General features: G+C 33.1%; 1 protein-coding gene across 6 annotated transcripts in view; it reads left to right on the top strand.

Annotated features, from left to right (window-relative positions):
- The window catches only part of LOC140450917 (prominin-like protein), a 238,424-nt gene that overhangs the window by 189,994 nt on the left and 24,858 nt on the right, over positions 1-23,572 (top strand). For all 6 annotated transcript variants that reach the window (XM_072544616.1, XM_072544622.1, XM_072544601.1 and 3 more), the window contains 4 exons: positions 8,318-8,506; positions 8,790-8,924; positions 10,164-10,322; positions 21,231-21,349. In XM_072544616.1, coding sequence (XP_072400717.1) covers positions 8,318-8,506; positions 8,790-8,924; positions 10,164-10,322; positions 21,231-21,349 — 602 coding nt within the window. The remainder of the gene's footprint in view (positions 1-8,317; positions 8,507-8,789; positions 8,925-10,163; positions 10,323-21,230; positions 21,350-23,572) is intronic.

Here is a 23,572-nt window from a genome sequence, read left to right as displayed (position 1 = left end):
TTGTGAGTACATGATACATGAAATAAGAACCAAAAATTGTATTCTGAATTAACACAAGAAGTAGAAGTAAAAATCGACGAGCCACACATTCTTTCGCTGTGCTTTCATTTTGTGTAGAATATTCAGCTTCCACTAACACCAATAGGAGAAATTACATTTATCATTTGTTATAGATTATTACATTTTAAAAAATTCAAAGACATTTCTGAACTTCACCACTAAAGCGACAATTGTTGGTTCCAAAATAAAATCATGCTTTGAAAATAATGATTTTGGCACTGACTGATAGGACAAAATTTTCCAAAACAGTACAATATTTTCCGATAAGAGGGCATTATTTTCTACCTCGCTACAAAGCATTTTCGCATTTTCTATGATCAAACGAGCACTTTAAATCATGAACGAATTTACACTGTTCATGGTCTAACGCAAACCATTGCTAACGCATCTAGAGTGCATAAGTTTGAAGAAGTAAAGGAACTTTTATATATATATATATATATATATATATATATATATATATATATATATATATAGATTGAACGAATTTAAAACGGAAGATACGAAATCAATGTATTTCGGCTCAACTCCGCTCTAGGTGGTTGGCCAACAAAAGGTTGTCAAATAATTATATTATAAAAAGCAAATACTTCAGCGGGCTGCTGGATTATGAACTCATTCAAGAACAAGTCAAAACTCCACCCAAATAGGTTGCCTAGAATCACTGTGAAACTAGACTAAACAAGCAGTTATTATGCTGTCAAACCACCTATCGCTTCCTTATAGTCCAAGAGATAGAGCCGAAATTTTGAACTGATCAGTAATATGACATTTCTCTATTGGAATATATTCATTGTAACTGGGTTAAGACTTTGCCTCACAGGCGGACGCCCCTCGTGGTACAGGGGGTGGCTATACAGGGATGAAGTTGTAATTTTTTTCGGAAAAATTAACTATCGATAATATGGCTGAAAATTTGCCCAGGGTAAGATCTTGGTATAACTAGACAAAATCCCAAAGGGCGGACGCGAGAGTGGATAAATAAGGGGTGGCGGACAGGGGTGAAGTTGCAATTTTTTGTGGAAAAATTAACGATAAGTAATATGTCCGCCATTTTCATGGCTCATTATTTAGCCCCTAAAAACTCTAAATCCAAAAAGGTGGACAGCTGGGTTGGTACAGAGAGCCATAAAACGGGGTCAAATGTACCACTTGCCTGCGCATTTTAGGTCTCGGTAACAATTTTCAAACTGATTTTAATATGATATTTTTATACCGATTGATTTGAAAATTTGTATGCTCACTTCTGTTACTATTCTGAAAAGCGTCAAGTAGAGTTTTCCTCAAAATTTTCCAAAAAAATTTCCGTAAATGAAAATTTTGATCGAAAAAATCGTTTGAAAATTTTTGGAAAAAAATCATGGTATAACTTACAGAAAATCGAAAGGATTCTACAAATTAGATTTTACCTCAAAAAATTACAAAAATTTTCATTTTGACTACTCTGTTTTCTTCATTTATTAAATCTTCATACTTTCTCAATATTACACGCAATTCCTTTTCCTTTTCTTCTCCACATCTCAATATTCTTTCTTTTTCCTCAATTTTTTTATACATATTTATTTTGTATTCTGCCTCCTCCATTTCGCATACTTCTTCAAATACCACTGTTTCAATTGTACCTTTTTCGTCTTCTTTTGTTAATCTTTTTTCCTTTTCTTCTTCTGGGCTCATCTCTTCTTTTGAGGAAACCCACTTTTCACTTTCTTTTGCCAATCTCCTCTTTCTTCTCTGTCCTTGCTTCATTGCCAAATTCATTTCCACCGTTTGTTCTTTGTCTAAATCATTTTTCCGTTTCTCATTTTCCTTTTCCATTTCCTTACTGTCCTGTTGTTTTTCCTCTGTGATTTTCATCGTGTTATTTTTGAAATCTATCACCATATGTTTTTCTGCCAATTCATCCACTCCTACGATCATATCATGCGACATGTTTGGCATCACAACACATTGTAGTGCATAAAATTTCTTATCCAATCGTACTTTTATTCGTATTCCTTCATTTATCGTTGCCAAAGTCCGTTTATTTGCGCCCACTAAATTTACCTTGGGAATTTTGTAAATCAAATTCGTTAAATTAACTTCCTCTATTAGTTTTCTGTTGATCAGTGTAATTTCCGATCCAGTATCAATCATAATTTTAATCGGTGTCTCGTTGATAAAACCATCTACACATTTCACATTTGCTCCACTTATTTTGTCCTTATTTTCTGCCAATTTAATAAATTCCTTCGGGTGACAAAAAATTCCTGTTTGTTTCTTTGTCTTTAGTGAGCGCCTTCGTGAAAAAGACGCTTGCTGTTCTTGTTCGCTTCTACTTCTGTCGCTTTGTCTCTCATCGTCATATTCCTCTATGTGTGTGTTGTTGACCGCTCTTCTATTTTCTCTTGGTCTCTCGGACCCGTATCGGTTTCCGCGATTTTCCGGTTCATTCGTTCTATTATTATTTCGGTTTTCCTGATATGTGCGAGTGTTGTTTCTATTCTGGTTCTCTTGATATCTGTTTTCGTTCCATTGCCGATTTCGTTGTTCATAGTTTACTCTTCCGTTGTCTCTACTTTCGTTCTCCCTCCTCGGGACAAATTCTCTTCTTGTGTACTCTCTCCTAAAGTTTTGTCCTCTATCTCTATACTCTTGATTTGCTCGTTGTCTATAATTTTCTTGCGTTCTCCTCATTTTTCTTTCTCTTAATTTTGCTTCTCGTATTTGTAAGAATTGACATAAACTGTCAATATCTTTGTAGTTTTGTAGAGTTATGTGATCTTCTAAGGTATCTTCAAAATGTCTGGCTATTAGTTCCACTAGCTGTTCGGACGAATAGTTGTAATGTAAGTGTCTTGCATTGTTGTATAGTTGTAGGGCATATGTTTTTTCTGATATACCTATACTATCCTGGTATCTCCCATTTTGTAATTCCTTGTTTATCTCTATCTGTTGTATTTTCCCCCAGAAATAATTCAAAAATTTTTGTTCAAATGTTTGCCAATTTTGCAATTCTTCTTCTTTGCTATCAAACCATACACTTGCCTCATCTTTAAGATGGTTCCTTATCGTTTCCTTTGCTGTTTCGAAATTACCGATATGTCGTACTTTCTTTTTTAAATTGTTGATGAAAATTACTGGGTGTAATTTTTTTACGTCCCCGCCAAACTGCATTTTTATGTCACCCGGACTTTGGATGAGTATTTCTCTCCTGTCTCCCGTCTCTCGTTGTTTTCTGATATCCTTAATTTGTTTTTCTAATTCCTCCAAATTATCTTTAATTCTCATTTCTTGTTCTTTCATATCATTTTTAATTTCATTAATCTCTTCTATTTGTTGTATCAGTTCTTTCTTTATCCCCTCAACACATCCTATAATTTCCTGTTCATAGTTTTCAAGACCCTGCTCTATATTGCTCATTGTTTGTTTTGTTTCTTGTTGATTTCTATCCATTGTTATTTTTGTTTCTTTTTGGTTTTTCTCTATTGTTTGTGTCTGTATTTGCATCATTGCTAATAATTTTTCTAACATCCCTGTTTCTTTTCTTTCCTCCATTATTGTAGCATTTCCTTCATTATCCGATCCTTCTTCAACAATTGTTTCTTCTAATCTGTTATCCTCGTTTCTTTCTTGCATTTTGCTTTGACTCCTTGTGGTCGACATGTTGTTTCTTTTTGTTACTGTTTTTTTTTTGTCCCCGCCAAATGTGAAATTTTACAACACTCTCTATGTTGCAGAACACGACAAATATTTCTCCCCCAAATATTATCAATTTATCACATAAATTTTAAATTCATCAAAAAATTAAATCAATCAAAAATAGAATAAATGTAAAATTGTACCTAGATAAAATAACTCAAATAATTTCATAAATTTTCAAATAAATATATCAAATTCTTTCCGACGGGCAAATAAATTCTCTCAATCACCTGTTTTCCGTTTCTGATCCTTCAAATTCACAACTAGAGATACTTTTAAGCCCCACGTTGGCTCGCCATGTTGTTGTGATCTGCTTTATGATGTTTTATTATTAATTAACACTAATTTAATGAAACCAATTATTTAATTAATTGATTCACTAATTTATGCAGAGTCATACAATTCAATTACTATTAAAAATTCTCAGGGTGCCTTTTTAATTTTACTTTAATCAGTTTACTTTATATATCTCTTCTAGTGGGTTCAGTATCTCCTAGTTGCTCATAATCGGGATAGAACAGGAAACGGAACTAACATTAAACAACATAAATATGCACACAAATTATTATTTATTTTCAATAAGCAATACGATGAATGTTATTATCTTTCCCAACAAACTCCTATACTCTAAATTTAATTTTAATTACAAACTATCTATTGATCTGTTTTATAATAATATCTACTAAAAAAAATTGACCATATAAAAATATAATTTATTAAAAAAAAAATAACTCTTTGAAACTTGGAATCTTAGTTCGTATGCTTATATTTGATTTTATTTTTAGAATATCTTAAAATTTTCTTTCATTCAAATTATTTGACTGACCTTTAATTTTTTTACACCAATGATGTCTCCTCTCGATCAAAACCACAGTTCCTTCCTTGATTGATTACGTCCGGCTACCATCAAATCTTTCCCGTTCTCAGCATCGATCCAAACCGCATACCAGCAAACTACTCCTCCGAAAACACAAGCCCAAGCCTCTTTTGACCGGTATTCTTTATTCACAAATTCTCCTTTCTCTCTCAACTATATCTCGTGGACTATGCAGACTCAAAAGAGGTATTAATCTTCTCAATTTTGATCTGCTCTCAGCTTCCACCTTTTTCACTAACAAACGAAAACACTGGTACTCAGATTGACTACACGAAAAACACGTCTTCTCTTCTGGTCTGCCGGTAACATAATAATTCTTTTCAATCTCCCCAGACAACCTTCTCAACTCTCTCATTTCCCATCATTCTTTTTTAACCAATCATAAGCATTCATTTTTCCTACTTATTTTCGATTTAGAAAATTTCCAACATAATATTTAAAACAAATAAATTACTTTCACTCAAATTACTTTTCAGAAACCATTAACAATTTTGCCTTTTTCAACAGAAATAAGTTTCCAAATTTTTGTTATCTCATATCTAAATCTAATTCTTATTTACTTTCGAAAAATGCCCACCGCAAAATAAAATTACAAGTTTATTCTTAAATCTATAAAATTATAGGGGTTCCATTGTCCTTTCACTATTCACTCAGTCTTTCAAGGAAAAACTGTTCCGTCACGGAACAATGTCTTCTCTTATTCTAACTATTACAAATAAGTACAGGGTTGTATTTTAACTTATATGCCCGCGGTATATTAAAATAATAAAAAAACTCTTTATTCTATTTCTGATCGATAAACTGATCCATAACAATATATATATATATATATATATATATATATATATATATATATATATATATATATATATATATATATATATATATATATATATATATATGACTCAAATTTGGGAATGCCAAAAGTCCTTTTTTAAAAAAGAATTTATTAGAGCTAAAACGACTAATTACAGTAAAATCAGATTCTAAACTGAATAAAATATTAGTTAAAATAAAACATATACATTTGCAATTATACAATTCACAATATTACGAAACATAGCGTCAGCACTCCTAAGTTCAATGTCTTTGACAATGTCAGCACTCCTGAGTCCATGGCCTGAATAAACCCATAGGCGTCGCTCTATAACTCCTCTTCCCCTAGATTGAAGCTCCTTGTGGGAGGTGAATTTTCGAACTGGAATCGTCTGGGTCCTGTATGTTTGACATTCTTATGTCTTCCTTTCTTTTGGTTTCTTTTCTTGTTCTTATCGTTATTTTCTTATAGATAATGTAGATGATTATTACAACGATGGCAAGATATAAGTTGCCATAGAACATAACAGCGCCCAGACAATCTTCCCACTACATAATCAACGTGAGAGCTCTAAGACAAATTAGAATCCAGGTAAACACCTAACAACTTAGTGGAGTGACTATTCACCACTGACCCGTTGTCAAGTTTTACTAATGGACTCATCTGCATAGTAGAAGGTGAAAAGGTTATTCTTTGGTATATTGGTCTTTGATCCGTTTAAGATTAGGGCATTATTTAAACAGTAATGAGTCATACTTTTTACAAGACAGTTTTCTTTTTCTACTACATGAAAAAACTTATTGGAATTTAGTGCAACTGTGGTATCGTCAGGAAATTGAGTGACATAAAAGCCTGATTGCTGTTCCACGTTTTCTGCTCGAACGTTTATTGCATCAGAAAAATTATCTAATGGATTCCGAACTAAACATGTTGAGCTATCGTTTATCAGTTGATTTAAATCATTGACGAAAATTAAAAATAAAAGAGGGCCAATGATACTTCCCTGTGTATTATATTTGATTCAATTCGATATTCGATTCGATATTCGATTCGATTTTCGATTCGATATTCGACTCGATTTTCGATTAAATATTCGATTCGATATTCGATTCGATATTCGATTCGATATTCGATTCGATATTCGATTCGATATTCGATTCGATATTCGATTCGATATTCGATTCGATATTCGATTCGATATTCGATTCGATATTCGATTCGATATTCGATTCGATATTCGATTCGATATTCGATTCGATATTCGATTCGATATTCGATTCGATATTCGATTCGATATTCGATTCGATTTTCGATTCGATATTCGACTCGATTTTCGATTAAATATTCGATTCGATATTCGATTCGATATTCGATTCGATATTCGATTCGATATTCGGTTCGATATTCGATTCGATATTCGGTTCGATATTCGATTCGATATTCGATTCGATTTTCGATTCGATATTCGACTCGATTTTCGATTAAATATTCGATTCGATATTCGATTCGATATTCGATTCGATATTCGGTTCGATATTCGATTCGATATTCGGTTCGATATTCGATTCGATATTCGATTCGATATTGGATTCGATATTCGATTCAAGCTCTCTTCGATACTCTTTTATTAGAGTTACTATCTTGTCTTCTCAAGGTTGTGAAGGAAACGTTGTATGTTCAAGATTTCAGCCATTTGAGACTATGATTTTTAGACATATATGCGATTTGATCTGGAATAGATGTTTTTCACATAACCCAATTTAATCCCCCTAATCGACAAATGATGCAGATGATGCAGTCCATCTAATTTACAAACCGTTGCACGTCATCGGCGTCATAGCCCGTGACGTCACATGATACCAACACGAAATATTTAGGCGGTAGGTGTGTTCTTTTTTAGAATCACTTTGCCGAGTACACTGGCATTACAGCCACTAGACATATTTTATTATATACGCGTAGAACTAATATTTAAAATTTTTATTAATGTTAACTTAAAGAAATAGACAACAATAAGTTTCATTTAATTTGTATAAATGCATTATAAAGCGTTTTTATGAAGAACGTTTGTTCGGAACACACTGTAACTAATCGAATGAAGGTGAAATTTTGGCATAAATTGGTAACACTTATTTGACAGTTGAGGTGTTGACACTTTTTGTACTTTATTATTTTAAATTTTAAAGTGAATAATTCTTGTTTTATATTTTTACCTATTTAATAAAATCTGTTCTTTTTAGAACAAAATTAGTGTGTTTTATTTCAAAAATTTCACGTAAGAATTTAAATAGTCGTTTTAAGGAGTATAATAATAATTATGTGACCTATTTGATTTAAAATGGATTCAGGATTTTTTTATACTTTGGCAACTATGTCAACTTCGATCTCTGACGTAGATAATGACGTGTAACGGTTTGTAAATTAGATGGACTGTACATACCTTTGAAATTTCAGAAAACGTCACATCCAAGGAACAATTAGCTCGTAATCTAGAAGTCAAGGAAAACTATTCACTCAACTAATTATAAACAACTGACACACACACACACACACACACACACACACACACACACACACACCATACCACACCGCACCACACCACACCACACAACACCCCACCACACCACACCACACCAAAACAAACCGCATCATACCACACCACACCACACCATACGTCACCGCACCTCACCACACCACAACGCACCACACCCCACCACACGACACCCACACCACACCCACCCACACACACACAAATGCAGACGAAAATTTAGAGGGTTATGTTTTTTTGTATATGGATTTAGTTCAGCTCAGGATACACCCGTATTTTCTTTTTGCATAAAACTACATATGGTCTTAAAATGATGAAATGTTTTTGGTTCTTCTAGCTGAAAGTAAATTTCACCAATATGAGTCTGAAAAAACTGTCGGAAGTTCTCCAAAAGTTAGTAAAAGAGATGGAAACTGACCCACTATTGGCGGGGATACAGACCGGTTTGAAACTGAGTATTCTTCACGTCACAACATATGACGAGAAAATTCTTGGACCGATGAGGAACAAGGCTAAGGAAGTCATGGTAAGTTACAAATATATCTGATTATTTTAAATATTCACTAAATTGAAATAGAATCAAGAAGAGTTACAAATTAACCAGAAGGATAGTATCGGCAGTTGGATACGTTTATAATTAATAACAGTTAATACTTTACATCACTCATGTAAAGCTTATTCGATGCAAATTGTGTCATATTTATTGTGTCATATTTGCAGTACAGATTATCTACTAGTCTTAATAATTCTATACAAAAACATAAAAGTTTGTTAAACTCGATGAGAAGTTTTTTTTCCTATTTTTGTAGAATATAGCTTTGCACCTCGACTCGAGCTTGAAAATGAATTCAACCAGCTTTAAAGAAGCCATAGATAAGTTGATAAATGAAATAGAAGATGCTCAGAGGAAGCTGCGAGAGGACGGATCAAAGATGTTGATTGATGTAAGTAAAATATATTTTTCTAGACTGTGGTGTGTGTGCGTGTGTGTGTGTGTGTGTGTGTGTGTGTGTGTGTGTGTGTGTGTGTGTGTGTGTGTGTGTGCGTGGGGGTGTGTGCGTGTGTGTGTGTGTGTGTGTGTGTGTGTGTGTGTGTGTGTGTGTGTGTGTGTGTGCGTGTTTGAGGATTAATGGCTTCGTAGTCAATGTCCATTCGCAATATTCCCTTTACAGGATTATTTTATATTTTTGTACGGAAGCTCTAAAGGAGTGCACATTGCTTTCGTTCTTGTTTGTTGGGTAGGTATACCATCATAATCCTGCTTTAATTTTACAAAGTTTCTAGACTGTTGTAGATATTATGTATGTTTGCTCCAAAATGCTAACAACATGAACAGTTTCACAATTTACATTAAATATTAAAGATTCGGACTAGAGAAAATGTTCAATTTTTATGCCATTTGCATTTCATGGAGAGAGCTGCCGCATGCATCATATTTCTGCAATCACTGCAGGAATTTGATTAGACTGAGTGTTGATATGGATAATATAAGTGATGAAGTATGTTTCAATGATATAAGGTGGATATTTAAGATTAGATGTGATGCAATATATCTTAATGAGAGACCTGCTAGAGCTGAGGATAGGAAATTGTGTGGAAAGATTTGGACTGGAAGATACTAGTTTGATATGTAAAGGAAGTTTGGATATATTATTGTATTTGAATTTAACTAATAGCCTCATGACATGTAATTCATTTAAATTAAAAAGGGAAGAATCCCAGTGATTGGCTGTAGACCATAGTTTAAATGAACTTGCAAAGAGGTAAAAAGCTTCTAATGTAAATGTTTTATATTTAAAATTTAATAAAAAATGAATTGGGTTATTGTCCTCATCCTCCTCCTCCCTCATTTGTCGTCAGAACGTTTATTTCATGTCCAAAGTCCTTTACTGTTGCTATGTCTAGTGGGTAGACGATCTCCGCCAGGAAAGGATGTCGCTTCTTCTGGCTAATGACTACTACTTCTCTGTTTTCTAAGTATGATTAGAAATACATCACAACATAATAATAATTGCCTACAATATTGTCCTTTAATTAATGAGATATAAACATGCAAAATTTAAAATACCTAATAATAATTCTGTATTGTACTGGTACTTAATAAAATTACTTGTTTATTAAACTTTGTTGTATTTCTTGTATCTAGTGTTGATTCATTTTAAAAATTAAAATTGTGTTTTTAGGCTGCAATGTCTTTCGGAAATATAGTTAAGGATCAAGTACATAGCTTCATCGACAGAGTAGTTGATGTGACGAAGAATAAGGTTGGACAGTGTGGACCTTTGAACGTGGCTATAAATTCCACTTTAGTGTCAACTTGTGATAAAATTTTGCAACCATGGGTAAGTTTTTTATCGAATATGTGAAATACGCCTTCTGTTGGTGTCGGCCGATATGCGCTCGACCGTTTTGCGCCCTTAAGGTCGTGGCATATTATCGTGCACGTTGCGTTTCCAGTACATTTTGCTATTTTGTCATTTATGCATGTGTTTTTATTGCTTTGTGACAATTAATCACGGAAGTGATAAACAATTAGGACTTTTGTACGGAAGTGATACCTCTTCTTTTTAAAAATACTTTTTGGTTTCATATGTATGGCTTCGTTAAATGTAGTATTTTGTTTTTTCTGAAGGTGAAATTAAATTTAAAACATATTTAAACTGAATCATATTCATTCTAAAATATCCATAATATTTTTCATCGTCATCAATTAATTCTCTGTATAAAGTCCAGTATTCACATTCCTTCTTCCTTTCTCTTAGCATTGGATGTACTTCAAACTTTCTTTTTAACACAGTTTTTCATTTTTCATCGTTAAGTAGAAGAGCAATTGCACATAATTTTTGTCGAGAAAAGCGAGATCATATCTTCACCGAACCAAACTGAAACGTTCTATGTATGAAAATAATGTGAACGTGCAGCCCAATTGCTGGAATGGAAACGCTACGTGCCGGAAACTATACGTGCACGATAATATGCCGCGACCTTTACCTGAAATCGGCCGGTTTGCGCTCTAACACTTTCTTAATGAAGATGTATAGCTAATTATTTTCTTATATCGACCGTTTTGCGTCTCTTGTAATCGACGTTTAATTGTATTCTACCATAACGATCAGGTAACGGTTAGGCTAGTAAAATTAGTTTTAAAAAATCATAAAACTGTAAAAAAAAATAAAAATAAACCATCTTCCCTTCACACTTTCATTCAGGCTTAGGACTGTCATAGTTTATACATAATATAAACATTGGCGTGTTTAGAAGATGTTTTTTTTTATTTTTTCATTTTTTTTCGTTTTTTTTAATTTGTTAATTTTTGTTTTGTTTTTTTTTCGTTTTTTTTTCAAACTTTTTATACAGTAAAATACAAAAAATTCTTGGGAATAAAAAATGTCTATTTATTGCAGCTTCTGGATATATGCCAATGTCCTTAAACACAACCTTAACTCCCCTGTATCTTTATATTTCTGTAAAGTTTTGGATATTCTTTCATCAAGATTAATATATATTTTCTTGCGCCGCTTTCCTTCTAGATTGAAAGTAAATCGATCATAAAAGTGATCACAATATTCTGCTTCTTTAAGCAGGCACTTCACTAATTGGAATACATTGGGATGTGGTCTTATTAATGTATTCAGACGATAATTCCAACCTTCTAAAACGTTATTACTGCGATGTCTTTGATCATGACAATTCCACATTTCCTTAGTAATGTGAGTATTTTCTAACTATTGTTTGACAAAGTAGTCATAAAACTGTTCCATTTTTTCAGAAATAGGAGGGGTTTCTTGAATGCATAACCAGCCATCATCGATATCTTCTATGGGTAGATACGCTAACGCAGCACACATTCTTATGTGCAAAGTCCAATATTTTGAATATTTTTCCATATACATTGATTGAAATGAAAATTACAACCAGAAATTTTGGCTTCGGGAAAATAATTTTCTAAGGCACCAATCACTGCCTGTTCAAAATCCAGTTTTATAAGAGATGGTTTCCAATTTGGTAGTTTCTCTTTCATTGATGAAAATAACATATCGTATGTCTCTTTGGTTTTGTTAGGAAGTAACGCAAATATCAATGGAATTGTATTTGTCTCCTCTGACGTACTACCAATATCGATATGAACGGTATATATTTGACTAAATTGCTTACTGCAGCTTTTGAATGTTCCATCCATAAATACAGTGTCCTTACTGTTAACCAAAATCTCCCTAGCTTTGTTGCTGGCAAACACCAAGATTCTGTATCCCGATGGAGTGGTCTTGTCGATAAATAAAAATTTCGTTTTGTCGCTCATTGTAATAATTTTTTCTGGAAATACTATTTCGGATGCTGCCGCTGGATCTGTGAGCAGCCCACGTGCACGTTATCTACAATCGTTTAAACCACTTTTCACTGAAGAGAATTTTGGGATGTCTGTCACGAAATCCAGTCCTTGACTATATAATCTTTGAAATTCATCTTGATATATTTTTGACATCGGCAAATAACTATTGTCTTCCCTAGCTCTTTTTCGAGCATTGAAGACACACTGCTTCACTTCTGTCGCTGCAACACTCGGCTTACACAGATGTTCGGCTTCCTTAATGATTGTGTTATTATCCATAATTATGTGGCCTCGACATTTTTCAGTTTTCTCTTTCAAACGACTCTAAAAAACCGAACCATCTTTATTTGTTTTTTTCATACGAAAACTGTACCCTTTATACAATGCACATAGTTTTCCCTTCGAAGTTTCAATAATTTGCACATCCATTTTTAAAACACTAACTCACACTGATTCACAATAATTCTTGATCCTACTATCTCAAAGAACGCAATAGAAATGATTGACCTTCAATATGGTCATTATCACGTAGTATTTTCAGGTAATTTTTCTGTTACCATACCCTTTGTTAATGACTTAAGTAGTTATCAGTCCGCATTATCAGGTATACTATAAATTCAATAGGATTGTCAGGTTATCGCTTAGAAATGATAGATCCTCGAGGGGTCCGAGATGAGAGACGCGTGTAGTTCAATGGTGGCGTGTATATTTTTAAAATAAGGAAAATAATAGGAAACTTGCACATAAAAATATTTTTGCGTCAACGGTAAAATTGTTAATTTATGTTAAATATATTTTGTTAAAATGTTATGTAAAAATATTATATTCAAAATATTACTTATTATTACGTCTTAACAATTAATTGTGTAATCCAGATGTACACACAATATTTTCATTCATTTATATTATTTTTAGTTTAACAAATATGTACATGTTTATTTTACAACATCTCAAATGCTAAATTATACTTACTTACTTAAGCCGTCCTTTTGTACCTTACGGTGTCGAGGTGCTAAATTATATTATATTTTAAATCCAAAACTTTCTCCCTTATAATAATGAAATGTCACGAATATACTTCTGGTTGGTAATAATTTGTAAAAATCAAAACCTATCATTTATAAATATCTTAAATTCATAACAAACAAGAAAGAAAATAACTTAAAAATATAAACGAAACTTTTAGTAGTAAACGTAAGAATAATTAATAACTATTGTATCGCCTTGCATTTCCCCAACAGAATATCTTCCACTGCTTTTTATAAAATGTTACCGTTAAGACATCAAACTGTAGATGAATTGTCAGATTAACCTTTTGAAAAACCCTCGTTAGTCATAATATGCGTTTTAAACTAAACACGACGTAGCATTCAAATTGAGCAATTTCCAAGAACACAAATATAATACCTGGAAATTTCCAATTAAATACGATTAAAATGGAAATAATAGAATTCCCGAAACAGCCTTGTTTTTTCTTTTGAACTTTTATTTACAATCAATTTCTACATGAGAGTTTTAAGTAAATGTGAATGAATTTGTAAATAGGTAATAGTTTCGAAATAACTAAAACAAACTTGCCATAATAATAATAATATAGTTATTAGGTACATACCTACTTAGAAAATTATAACCAGGTAGGACGAAGGATCTCACAGGTAGTCTCCGAATGTAGCAACAAAAAATCTCTAGAACTGTACCTATTAGTTATTATTTTAAAGAAATATTTTTATTCTGAATCACTTCCTGTTGTTAATTTACTATCACTACTGTCTTCTCCTGGAGTAATGATAATGGGCTCGATAAGAACATCAACACGCGTGTCTACGTCCCACATTTTATCTTCTTCTTTCTGTGTATGGTTAATGCATGACTGCCAGTTGGAAGCGGTTATATTTTGTATGGCTTGGTCTAATAATAATTTGACATCTTTTAATTTAAAGGTTGTATTCTTTTGCGCTACCTCATTTTTTATTTGTGCCCATATTAGCTCGATGGAATTCAATTCACAATGATACGGAGGAGTTCTTAATACGGTGATGCCATGCTCGCGTGCCATTTCGTCTAACTCGCAAATCTGATGTATGAACTCTTATGTTCGCGCACTATATCAGGTAATTGAACCTTTATCATGGATTCATCAAAATCTATATTTTTACTTCTTAACCAATCTATTATATCTGCCTTTCGAGATGCAGAAGTCGGTATTTTTTCCATACGACGGCTGTGATAAGATGCATTGTCCATTATAATTACCGAACCAGGATCTACAAGAGTCAGTATAGACGAAAACCACTTTTCAAACACATCCGAATTCATATCCTCATGATAATCGCCCCGTTTTGATTGAGGTAAACACATTTAAACCATCTTGTAAAAAACCTGAATCACTTCCAATGTGCGTTATAATGAGACGTCTTCCTTTGCCCGAGGGTGCTTTTAAGCCGGTTGAAAGTCCCTCAATGAAAGCCTGTCGCGCACTTTTAATATTCAAGTCTTGCCATACTTTGGATTTCGTATGACCCTCATTCAACCACGTTTCGTCCGTATAATAAATTTTTTTACCAAGTCGTCTAAAATCACGAATTTTTGCAAATATTTTCTCCGCCATATCACTAATTCGTCTCTCTCGATCAACAAACTTTTCCGATTTCTCTTTACATACCGAAAGTCCATTTCATGTAAAGTTCTTTGTAATACTCTCATGGATATTTTATTTAAAGTCTCATCTGCGTCTGCATTAACTTCTCGTTGAATAGCCTTTAACGTGGGCAGTTCGTTCCTAAAATAAAATTCATGAACTTTTCTTCGGATTATACTTTTCGTACTATCGTCCAATACAATTTTTGCACGTCCTTTATGGATTGGTTTTTGGATAGGTTTGTTACCTTGAATTATTCAAGACATTATACAAAGTACATGTTTAAGACTTGTTCTGGGTGCTTACCGAACTAGTCCTCTTTTCCCTTAAAGAACGTTTAACGAGATATGGTTTTGACCTGGAGCAGCTGACACATTCTTATCCTACACAACGAACTATACCTCCCTGGACTACTAATTCTCCCACTATTGACATATCCCTCACGGCCTTTCCAAAGAGTACCACAAATCCTATAATGATTAACAAGCTATATCAAGAACAAATATCAGAATACACTGGCTATAACAAGATTTTTAGTGATGCATCAAGAACTGAAAATGGACATGCAGCGGCCTTTATACTAGAAAATACTGAATATGCAATTCATATATCACTCAATTCTGCAGCATCTTTACGGGAGAAGCAATCGCCATTTTAAAGGCATTAGACGTATGTAAGTCATGCAAGCTCAATTATCTTTCTTCTCATTACTGACTCTTTAAATGTTCTTCAGAGCTTAAGGCAAATATATCCAGCACATGCTATCCTGCAACAAATACAATTGGCACTTTACCACCTACAAAACAAACATGGAAAAGTTAAATTTCTTTGGATACCGTCGCATTCAAGTATCGCAGGAAATGAAAAAGTGGATAAATTGGCAAAGAAAGCTGTTACTGACGAGCAAACTCAAACAATGATAACAATTCCATTCAGTGATATCCAACTCAATATAAATAGCATTTTGTAAAAAATTGGCAACAAATGTGGAATTCTACTACTTCTAAACTTGAAAATGTTAAAACTAGGATTGGCACTAAACTGCAATTTCCAGAAAACAGAAGGCAACAGGTGATTATAAACCGATTAAGAATTGGACATACAGCGTTAACTCACCAGCATCGCATAACAAAAGAGCTGCCACCTCAATGCTTCTACTGTGAATGTCCAATAACTGTCTAGCATATTTTGATTGAATGCCCTCTTTATTCCTACGAAAGAGCCATCAACAACATACCAGAAGAAGTAAATAAACTTAAAGATATTTTAAACTGTAATGTATGAAATACAATCAAATTCTTTAAGGACCTAAGTTTATTACATAAAATTTAATAGTTATATATGTAACAATAAAACACTGAAAACTTTGTTTTCAAAACTTTCACAAAATTTTTTATAGAATCTTATCATTACAGCTGTTTTGGCTGAGTGCCTTTCTCAAGTGATCTATTTTTGGCATGCGTTTATACTTTATAGTCTTCAATGAAATAGGTTGAGGAGGGGAGAACTGTTTGTCTCAAATTGGTCATTCTGAATTATATCTGTGTTTTTTAATTTGTTAATTTCCATAGATTCTAACAAAGATAGCTTAAGGCCTTTATTTTGAATGTGAAGAATTTGAAATTCGTCATTAAAAGAATGATTATGATCTAGAAGGTGAAGTGCGTATGTAGAATCTGTTTTTCTATTATTGAAAGCCCTTTTATTTTCTGCTATTCGTTTATTAAAATTTCTACCAGTTTGACCGATCTAAGTTTTTGGGCAGTCGCCATATTTAAGTTTGTATATACCACTGTGTAAGTGCTTTTTATTTTGGCTCTTGTTGTTTTTAATATATTTGCCTTAGTTGTTGTTTGTTCTGAAAGCTGGTGTTATTCCTTTCTTTTTTATGTTTTTGGCTATTTTTGTTGATATTTTGCCTGTATATATAATCGACATTGTAAGTCCTGCACTGTTATTTGTATATGTCGGAATTTCTGTTAATCTATGTAACATACTATGATAGGCTGCCAGTTTATATTGTGTGGGATGGGATGATGAATTGTGTATAATCGTGTCAGTTTGGGTAGGTTTATGAAATATGGTGAAGTCATGTTTGTTTTTAAGTCTGATAAGTTTTAAATCTAAAAAATGTATGGATCGATTTTGTTCTGTTTCTACTGTAAATTCAATATGACTATAAAGTGAATTAATATACGATAAAAATTGGTCGAGTTGACTTTTAGTTCCTGTGAAACATACCAGTACGTCGTCTACCTGTCTCCACCAATATAAAAACTGTTTGAATATGGGTTGCTTTGAAATCTTTATCTCTAGATAATCCATAAAAATATCTGATAGCAATGGGCTTAAAGAATTGCCCATTACAATCCTTTATAACAGCTCCGTCATATAAACTTCCAAAAAAACTGTTAGACATTATTTTAGAACCCACTAAATTTTCACCTAAATTTACCATAAAAAAATACAATAGAGCTAGTTAATAAAATACAACATTTTCAATTTCCTAACAACTCCAGATTAATTTCATTTGACGTAACAAATCTTTTTCCTAGTATTCCTCCTACAGAAATTTGTATTCTAGTAAAAAATCTTTTAGACCAAAATATTACAAATCCAATCATTACATTTTTACATCATGTTTACATTTGAAATTTTACATCTTCTTGAAATTTGTATAAACCAGGATTACTTTAATTTAATAATCAAATATATACAAATAACAGTGCAGGACTTATAATAATGTCGATTAAATACAGGCAAAATATCAACAAAATAGCCAACACATAAAAAAGAAAGAAATAACACCAGCTTTCAGAACAAAACACAACTTTGGTAAATATATTAAAAACAACAAGGGCCAAAATAAAAAGCACTTACACAGTGGTGTATACAAACTTAAATGTGGTGACTGCCCAAAAACTTACATCGGTCAAACTGGTAGAAATTTTAATAAACGAATAGCAGAACATAAAAGGGCTTTCAATAATAGAAAAACAGTTTCTACATACGCACCTCACCTTCTCGATCATAATCATTCTTTTAATGACGAATTTCAAATTCTTCACATTCAAAATAAAGGCCTTAAGGTATCTTTGTTAGAATCTATGGAAATTAACAAATTAAAAAACACGTTTATAATTCGGAATGACCAACTTGAGACAAATAGTTCTCCTTTCCTCAACCTATTTCATTAAAGACTATAGTCATAGTCATAGTCATCTTTATTGATCCTTTAAGACATTCAAAGTAAATTTATAGGATACGTCACTACAGAATTTGGTATAAAAAACATTAATGTGTATAATACAATAGTGTATAAAGTGTAAACGCATGCCAAAAATGGATCACTTAAGAAAGACACTCTGCCGAAACCGCTGTAGTGATAAGATTATATAATAAATTTTGTGAAAGTTTTGAAAACAGAGGAGCCATTATCAAGAGTGATACGGTTCGGTTCGAGTTCGGGGTCTCAATATGCCTACTACCCTCACTCGAGACGTACCAGTATCGTGTTCTATATTGCAAGAACTGTCTCTCGGCACTGAGGTCTCAATCTGCCTACTCCTCAGTGTCGAGTGACAACCGGTCTTACCCTGTGTGGCTGCTTTTATACTCGCTGGCCTGAGCAGTGTGGGCGGGAGGTCGCTGAAGCAGGGGTCGCCATGTTGCCGGCAATCGTTTCGCGTCATCGCGCGTGTTCAAGCTGTTAGGCCGTTTTTCGATTTCAATAGCTTCACGAATGATTCTCGCTTTTAATGAGCGGATCGGAGCGATGGTTTTTGCTTTTTCGAAATCTATTTTGTGGCCTGTCTGAATGTGATGTTGGGCTAGGGCTGAAGTGGTATCGAAATGTTTGACTGATAGAGAATGTTCGTAAATACGGTTATGGATTCGTCGGTTTGTCTGTCCTACGTATGTACGTGGGCAACTGGAACAAGGTATCTCGTAGACACCATGGTCTTCATTGGGGATTTGGTCTTTTACGGATCTGACGAGATTGGACAATTTGGAGTGAGTGGTGAAGATGGTTTTGATATTAAGAGGGATAAGAGTTCTACTGATCTTGTCAGTGACACCTTTAATGAAAGGTAGAAAGATTTTGGGTTGATCCGGCGGCAAGGTTTCTTTTTTGGATGGAATGGGGTTTAGAAGTTTTTGAATGCTTCTATTGATTTGGGTTTTGTGGTAGCCGTTTTGTAGGAGTGTTTGTCTTATTGAATTGATTTCGGATGACCTGTGATTGTTGTCGCTAAGTCTTATGGAACGGGAAATAAGAGTGTTGATGACTGAATTAAGTTGGGCGGAGTGATGATGTGACTGGGCATTGAGATAGCGGTTTGTATGAGTGGGTTTCCGGTACACGGAATAGGAAAAACTGTGAGGTGGATTTTTCTGAATAAGAACATCAAGGAATGGCAAAGACGCTTCAGACTCAACTTACATCGTGAATTGAATGCTGGGATGTATTCCATTCAGGTGGGAGAGGAAGAGATCTAATGTGTCTTTACCATGGGGCCAAATGACAAAGGTGTCATCAACGTACCGTAACCAGCAGGTGGGTTTGAGATTTGACGAGGACAAGGCTATTGTTTCGAAATGTTCCATGTAGATATCTGCTATTACGGGAGAGAGGGGCGATCCCATTGGGGCACCTTTGATTTGACGATAGAAATGATTTTGGAACGTGAAATATGTATTAGACATGCAGTGTTTTATAAGAGATAATGTGTCTTGGGGAATTTGATGTTTAAAGTCCAAGATGGAAATGGTTTCATCGATGGGAATGTTGGTGAATAAAGAAACAATGTCAAAACTGACTAGTATGTCTGAGGGTGAAATAGAAAAGTTTTTCAGAAGATCAATGAAATGAAAAGAGTTTTTGACAAAGGACGAGGCGTTTTCGGCTAATGGTTGTAAGGATGAAGCGAGATGTTTTGCCAATTTCTGAGTGGGACAGTTGTATGCACTGACGATGGGTCTTAGGGGAACATTGGGCTTATGGATTTTTGGAAGGTCGTATATCTTTGGAATTCGGGATGATTTTTCTCTGGGTATAAGAGATTTTTTGAGGTCTGGAGGTAGAGTAGACTTATTTATAATGGATTTGGTTGTAGATATGTGGTTGGATCCAACTATCTGTAAAACCCGCTAATAACCTTTAATGGTTGATGCGGTAATTCTAAATAAAAAAAACAACAAAATTGTTTTGTTCTCCAGTATTATTTGTTATTTCTATTTAGTTCATTTGATATCTCTGTAGTTTTATTGTATACCATTTTCTTCTGCAGGTAAACACGTTATGTTCATATTTATTTTTAACGTTTGTTTTCATTCGTCATATTCTAGTATTTGTACTAGATATAATTTGTCTTGTTATATTTTGAAAGTCGTATTTTTGAATACAATATACAATTTTGAATACAATACAATAATATCCTTTGTAAAAAGTATTTCTATTTATATTATAATATAAAAACTTAATTGGGTTTAAGTCTAACTGGTAAGGATGTTATCGTAAGATTGCACGACCATTTTGTGTTAAAATTTCAACTTTAAAGATTTTAATGTTGGTTTATTGAGTTTACCGATGTTATATAAATCAGGCTTTAACATAATATGATCAAAGTAAATGTTTTATACCTTAACTAGCCTAATAACGTGTTTCTTGTTATTACAATTTCGTCCTTTATCTTTTTGAACATAACGATAAGGAGCATAGTCTATTTCTAGCTCAGATCTCGGATGCAAGTTAGAAATTAATTTCTCTACTAACCTTTTTTTTATAATTTTCGAAGTTCATCTAGTAATTTGTAATAATTCTATGTAATATACCTTTTCCTACGTTGTCCAAGTTTTAAGTTTTTTTCTATTTTATTTTTATTTTTTTTTTGGGAATAAAAATAAACGGTATATTTCTTTGTTTGTAATTTATTAGTTGCTTTGATATCCTAACTTTTTTTCTTGTACGAAGCTTTGGACAGTTTGAGCAAATATATTTTAGTTCTTCCGCCACTATGGCCCATTTATATTCTTAATATTAAGACGAAATACTAATGTACGTTGTGTAATTTTAATATGTCTTAATCTGATAACAAGTTTAAAAGTAGTGTGAAAGTATGAGGGATATCGTTGTATATTTGTTATTTGGTGTACATTTAAGAACGGCAGCATTAAAAAAGAATTAATCACACAACTGAAGATACATGTATATTTTATCAATACCTAGAACATTTTATTATTGTATACATTTGCCTTTTTAATTTATTTTTGAAATTCCAGAACGGTTTTTGGGTGTCGTTATTCGCCAGTTTGTTGCTTTTCATACCAACTATCATCGTCTCAGTGAAGCTGTCGTCATTGTACCAGAAGTATAAGCAGTATGGGCAATATGTTGAAACGTAAGTAGTTTTCAGGATTTTTTTGGTTGCATTATTGTTTTTTTTTAAACACTAATATGGATGATTTATAATCACTTAATTACATACAATCATTTAATTACATAATATACATAATTACGTAATATACATAATTGATGAGACTTTAATGCCGTTGAAGGTTCTAATTAGTTTTAGAGTGTAGTAAAACCTCCCGCAGGTCAAAATCCAAGTCATTAACTAACTATGTTCCCTCATATGCTGCCATCTCTTATATTTTCACGACTGTTCATTTTTGGGGTGTGTAGTATATAAATTGTTTATCTATTCTACATTTGTTTATTCTCTGTATATTATCCTATAATCGCAACTTTGTAATTCTACAATATGTTCTCTGTCTACAGTGGAATGTTCAACCTCTACAATTTCTTGCATTTTGACTTTTTAGGCTATATTGTTATACATTCTTCGTTTCTGATATTTATCTATCTAGAGATTATACCAATGTATGTAGGAGAGGGGGAGAAAGACTAAGAAGACGTTGAGAGAGACTTCTAGCAGAACATATCGGTGAAGGGGATTGATCTTGGCGTGACCCAAGATATAAACTTATGGAGAAATGTAATTAGGGAAGCTGAACTCTCTTAGGGATAAAGACGAAGAGAATGATTATGGTGGTTGATTTATTGAAATGATTTTAGAAAACTATATTTTCATCGTAAACAAGAAATATTTTCCAGTGTGAAAATTATTTCTAATTATCTGCTTATTCCTTTATAAGCGACAGAAAAAATCATAATTAGGGTAGGCTGTAAAATTACTTATAAATAAAACATGTCTATAGTTTGGTCACCACTAATTTTCTCACTAATTGATATTGGCAGTGTAAAGTTTGACTATATAAGTATCTTTTCAACATTTTTTTGTGCAAATTATGTAAAAAAATGACGTTCAAAACATTAAAAAGCAAAAGATACCGAAGTATACGCGAACAATGCAAAATTCAAAATATTAGCAGGGGTATAAAAACAAGAAAAAAAAAAAACTGGAACGAACATGTAAACCGAATGGGACCAGATAGATTAGCGAACATCTGTAAAAACAACAAGCCGTATAGCAGAAGACCCGTTGGAAGGCCGCCAAAAAGGTGGAAAGATAATGTACAGTCAACAACGACTGAAACAGAATAAGAGGCAGACAAACAGGAGTAATCCTAGTCGCGCGAAGAAGAAAAAGAAGTCATCGAATATTTCTTCCGTACGTATGTATATGAAAAAGTCAATTGTGATTAGTCTTAGACTAAATACCGTACAAATTAGATATAACTAGACAAATTCTCCGCAGGTTGTCAGATAGACCGCACCAGTTTAAAAATTTTTTAGTTGACAACGGTCTTAGTGTACAGCTGAGACTATGTATGATTTCTGTAACAACTATCTGTGTTAAAATAAAATTATACAACATTAAAAAACGTTAAAATTGTTTTAATAATCTAAATTGTTAATATTAAAACATACAGTATTCATTTTTCTTAATGTGCCATACCCAATTTTGAGCGAAAGCAGTTCCCAATTCACCTAGTCCGAAAATGCTTCCTAAGGAAGCTAGAGTTCTTTGAATATTGCGCCTTTTAATTAGTTTTTTAAATGCCTCTAGAACGCTTAATTTTAGAAAAACGACAACTGGTACGAATATTTTTCCTCCACAGTTAAATCGATTTCATCAATTGCGAATTTCTAGTACCGGTCATAGGTGTCTGTTTTGTGTAGGTCAACGGTTATTTTAATCCATAACTTTTTTGTCTTTAACTTCTAAGCATTCGTGATACTAGATTAAGAAATTTTCAGGTATTCTAGTACTAAAAGGTACTCTTACTTTAAAGTCAGTAGAATACACACACACTTCTAGAAAATCGATTTTATAATTTTTCGTTTTTTCGTCATGAAAGTTAAATTAATATTTTTTGCACTAGTTGGCTTTGAACTGTCAATAAAAGTATAACCTACCTTTTGCTTTGTCAAATTGTTAGTTCTCGAAGTTTATCTTTTAGTTTTTTTTCTTTGTGGCATTCATACAAAACAATTTCAATTCAACAAAAATGGTTTTTACTAATGAGCAATACCCTGATATGCATTTAGTTTATGGCGAAATGAGGTGTAACGCTCGAGAAGCACAACATGGAGATGGTGAAAAATTTCCCAATCGTAAGCATCCCATTTCGTCTCACTCAACATTTACGGCTCTTCA

Source organism: Diabrotica undecimpunctata, chromosome 1, assembly GCF_040954645.1.
Source record: "Diabrotica undecimpunctata isolate CICGRU chromosome 1, icDiaUnde3, whole genome shotgun sequence".
Taxonomy (NCBI): domain Eukaryota; kingdom Metazoa; phylum Arthropoda; class Insecta; order Coleoptera; family Chrysomelidae; genus Diabrotica; species Diabrotica undecimpunctata.
This window is presented reverse-complemented; position numbering and strand designations above follow the sequence as displayed.